The 4,861-nt window shown below is 35.7% G+C and overlaps 1 protein-coding gene across 1 annotated transcript; it reads right to left on the reverse strand.

Annotated features, from left to right (window-relative positions):
* Nucleotides 1-1,959: 1,959 nt before the first annotated feature.
* On the reverse strand, nucleotides 1,960-3,340 carry LOC141654949 (B3 domain-containing transcription factor VRN1-like). Its single transcript, XM_074462056.1, has 3 exons — nucleotides 3,260-3,340; nucleotides 2,738-3,025; nucleotides 1,960-2,298 (listed from the first exon to the last, which is right to left on the reverse strand). Exons 1-3 carry the CDS (start codon nucleotides 3,338-3,340, stop codon nucleotides 1,960-1,962), a joined length of 708 nt encoding a protein of 235 aa, XP_074318157.1.
* Between the last annotated feature and the right edge of the window lie 1,521 nt (nucleotides 3,341-4,861).

The following is a 4,861-nucleotide window of genomic DNA, read 5'->3' on the forward strand; positions in this document are numbered from 1 at the left end:
GGATACCCTTTACGCATCCATGTGGAGGGGGGATATGGCACGGCCTAACAAGAACCACGCCGATGCATCAGAAGAAGTCGATACCAGAAATTTTGCAAAAATACTTACGCAGAATATACGCTCAACATACATCGGAGCCCATACCACGGCATAGACTACGCTGGGGCAAATTGATGGGGCATATTCTCGCACCGCCGACCCAAATCAACATATTGAGCAAGGTCAAGGGTATCCACAAAGAAAGTCAACGACTCGATGGGCCTAGCCGACGGAGCCCATCTACTGTCACTGGGTCTCTACCGACAACCCGTCACCGGGCACATATCCGCGCACTCATATCCAAGACCCTCGGCGAGAGCCCGCCACAGTCCATCGGCCGAGGGTACAACGGTCTTTCCACCTGATAGCCATTTGGCCACTTGGCCACTACGTGACAAAAGGTGAATGCCTATAAATACTCCTCAACCTTCATTGAGGAAAGGATCCACAAATTGACCTAATAACCACTATTCATCTGGTAATATCTTCCTTATCTCTCTACAATACACTCTTAGCCAAGTTACAACGACTTCTCTCTAAGTTTACTGACTTGAGCGTCGGAGTGAGTACGCTCGGCCAAAGCCGAGCCCTCAGTTTGTTCATCGTTTCAGGAGACCGCAAGGAGGATTCAAGCAAAGACATCATTCTACGGGCTACGAGTGGTAACAAATATCTGCTCTGGAATTACACCCGGAACATTATTATTATTATATTATTATTATTATTATATTTATTATATTACTATTATATTTATTAATAATTAATTCGTATTGTTTATATTATTATATTTATATTTAATATATTTATTATTACTATTATTATCGTCATTATTATTATTATTATATTATATTATATTTATTATTTTATTAATATATTCAATATTATTAATATTATTCATAACATATTTATTATTATTATTATTATATTTAATATTATTATATTAATAAGTTATTATTTTATATTTATTATTTTATTAATATACTCATTATTATTAACATTATTAATCACATATTTATTATTATTATTATTATTATTATTATTATTATATTTAATATTATTATATTAATAATTTATTATATTAGACCTATTATTATTATTATATTATTATTTATTTTTTAGTTATTATTATTAATATATTGTATTATTATTATTAATAATTTTATCATTTATATTACTAATATATTATTATTATTATTACTATATTTATTATTATATTACTATTTTATTTTTTATATATCTTATTAGATTATTATTATTATTAGATTATATTAATATATTATTATTATTAATGAATAATATTATAATAGTATTTATTGTTAATATTATTGGTATTATCTTTATTATAATATTTATTATTATTATTATTATTATTAATATTAATATAATCTTTTTATTATTATTTCAGTTCAGTTCAGATCAGTTCAGTTCAGTTCAGTTCAGTTCAGTTCAGCTCCATTAAGTTCAGTTCAGTTCAGTTCCATTAAGTTCAGTTCAGTTCAGTTCAGACAATTTCAGTCCCAAAGAACAGGGCCTAACTTGTCAAAAAATAATATGTGTCCTAGTGGATTTGATTCGGTTTTCCAATAACAGATTTGGATAGGGAATTTGTGTTAAATAGTGGATTGGGCACAAGTTTCTAGAAATAGAATTTGGATAATGGTTGAAGCAGGGGTAATAGACCCAATATTGATGGCAGCTTTAGCATTAGGTTTGGCTAACCTTTGAGATAGCTTTCAAGCCCTGGCTCGACAAGGCTCGCGCCACTTTGTCTAATTCTAACCCGACTCGTGACCAGGATGACCATAGTGCTAAAGCCTACATGTAACAAATGCTAAAGCCTACACATGTAGCCAAAACAGTTATACAATGTACTCCTACCAAATACCATTGTTCCAAAAACAACGTTACATTTTCCAATTGTTAATCGTCGATTAATATTACTTCAATAATCTCCTCTTCCGGAGATCTCATGGGACTACTCGGACCAGCAACACCCTCAAAATCCGATACTCTAAATGAGCATCGGATTATTTCAACTTGGAACAGACATTTGGCAACATTAATCAACTCGAAAACACATATATCACCAACTCGTAATTTGTTGTCCAATGCATACTTCTTCCAGCCTCCAACAAACTTCATAAACTTCGGTGTATTGCCATCACATCGAACAGGCCATGTATCACCGGTTGCATTTCGAAGTGTACAGCTCCCTCGAGTTTTTATCAAGTTCTCCTCAGCAAACTTCCCTGGTAAACACTGCCGCACCAAAATCAAAACAGCTTTAGTAACTACTATTACATTTATGTGGTTTATTTTTCAGTTTACTTCGAGGAATCAAATTCTTACCAAGCGAAACAGGCAGGTCACGTAAGACGGTTGCATTAGGACGGTAAAACAAGGGTTTCCGAATTGATAAGAATTGATCTTCTGGATGTGCCCACGGGTGAGAGTTCCGAATTTCCTTTTATATTGTTCGACCAAAGCAAGCATCCCATTTTCCTTTTATATTGTTCGATCAGAAATTCTTCAAAGTTTTTATAACTATATCTTTTGTTATAGACCCGTTTTACATTATTAGTATAAAACCGCCTCACAAAAGATCAAATGTGTCTAAAAACATCAGGTAAGAAAACAGAGAACCTTTTGATGAAGAGCTAGGTGGACAAGGGTTAATCTTGGTATGAGTTTTATTCACTGTCTTCCGGACTTGGGTTTCTTGAGGATCAAGAGGGTACTCAATCTCGCAAGCAGTCATGTCGAAAATAAACACATTGAACTGAGACATTCCTCTATAAGTGAACATCAAGAAATGGCCATGACATATTGAAAAATAGGTCACAAATTCATGCCACCCATCTCTGAACCAAGCTCTGCCATTTTCTTTCAGTAATTCGACTTTCCACGTCTTACCGGTCGGAATTTTGAGACTTACAACATCCATAAAATCATTCCCATTTTCAGCCATAAACTTAATTGGAATTCCCTGATACAATCATACAATTACTCCGTATTAGTTTCCGCTGAATGTATTCTTTGTGAAGATTATTTTAATCAAAGAGACGTAATTAACAGGATAGCAAATTAAAGTTATACAACTTTGGCTAAACAAAGGAAATGATGATTTGATACATTCAATTAAAATACACTTCACATATATTGAACAAACGTGTGAAAATGACTTGAAAGGAGCAGGTGCGACTTTAGTTTAGTGTAGTACAAGTTTATAAAGATCGCCTCGAGGCTCGAGAATAATCTTGAAGAAGCTTGGATAGTTACGAGAATGATCATCAATAGCCATGATGGACAATGCAAATTCTTGCTATATTTATCTTTTGATTTTCAAGTGATTAACGAGCTGTAGACGTTGAAGATGTAAAATGAATGCAATTCCTATAAGTAAATATATTTCACTGCTGTAATTATTTCAACAGAGAACTCATTTACTAATAGCGGCCCTTCGCGTGCCTTAATTGTGTCCATACTGTTCACTAATTATTGAGTAGGAGTGTAAGACCATTGAACTTCCTATAACACGACTTTTAATTCTTGTATATAGGGATGTCAGCGGGGCGGGTACAAGTGGGTATCGTCCCGCACCCGCCCCAGTTAGGGCAAGGATGGGTAGAGCTTTGGCGGGTGGTGGGGTGATAGCGGGGTTTGTCGCACTCCCCCAATCAAACAATTTACTCAACTAATGTAGTAGGGTAGTCGAGGTCGAACCACAAGGAGCAAGGGTGATTACTAATTGTTTAAATTCTTATGCTTAGCTAAGTCGGATAAAACAAGGATGAATGATTATCTAAAGGACTAAACTAAATAACAAGAAATAAATTAAACTAATTAAATATAGAATGATAAAGCAAGCTATTAAATATGATTTACTCAAATTAATTAAGGACCTAGGGCGCGACTAAACCACCGACAATCGTAATAAATCGAGAGTTCCTTCAACTAGTTGTCAAGGGGGAAGTGTATTGGGTGGAGACGCCTCTAATTCGCCCACCAACTCCCTCCCGGGCTCATGGTGGGACACTAGTGATACCGAATCAACTCCCTCCCGGGCTCATGACTCGATTTCCCCCGACTCAAGACTCAAGGCTCACCAAAGTGGGCCCACTCCGCTCACCTCTCATCAAGATCAAGGGCTTAAGCCCGCGATAAACTCCCGGTCATCCCTACCCTTCTCCCGAAGGTGAACTTCAAACCGAAAAACAAAGGCACCCCACTTGGGTACTCCCTCCCGGGCTCAACCCAAGTCGGCACACGACTAAGACAAGGTAAAGTGATCAATCCCAACCTAACCAACTCCCGTTGGTGGACAAGGGTCAAAACCGACAATTACTCCCAAATAGACACAACGATTCAATTCCTTTGTTTAAACCCAACAACCCCTCCTCAACAACCAACTTAATGAACTCAATTAGATAAATTACTCATGTTAGGGTCTAATCGCACCCTAGTAAGGATACTACTCACTAATCATGGTTTTTAAGGCAAGACAATTAATAAAGATGGATTCTTTAATAATGAACATGATGTGAAAATGGGTTCTACAATTAATCATGCAACAACCCAACAATTCTAAGAGGAAATGCTAATTTAACTAAGAAGAGCAAAGATTGAGACAAAAAGACTCAAACTTTAACAAAATCACCCAAAGGTTCAAGCTTTAGATGAAAAACAACAATGGTGGACATGAGTAAGATGGACAAGATAGAGACAATAACAATCTAACAATAAAAGAGAGGAATTCAAGCATAAACAATTAACAAAACTTGAATGAAAGTAAAAGTAAACAAATGAAATTAAGGGAGAGAAT

The sequence above is a fragment of the Silene latifolia genome, chromosome 5 (assembly GCF_048544455.1).
Source record: "Silene latifolia isolate original U9 population chromosome 5, ASM4854445v1, whole genome shotgun sequence".
NCBI lineage: Eukaryota > Viridiplantae > Streptophyta > Magnoliopsida > Caryophyllales > Caryophyllaceae > Silene > Silene latifolia.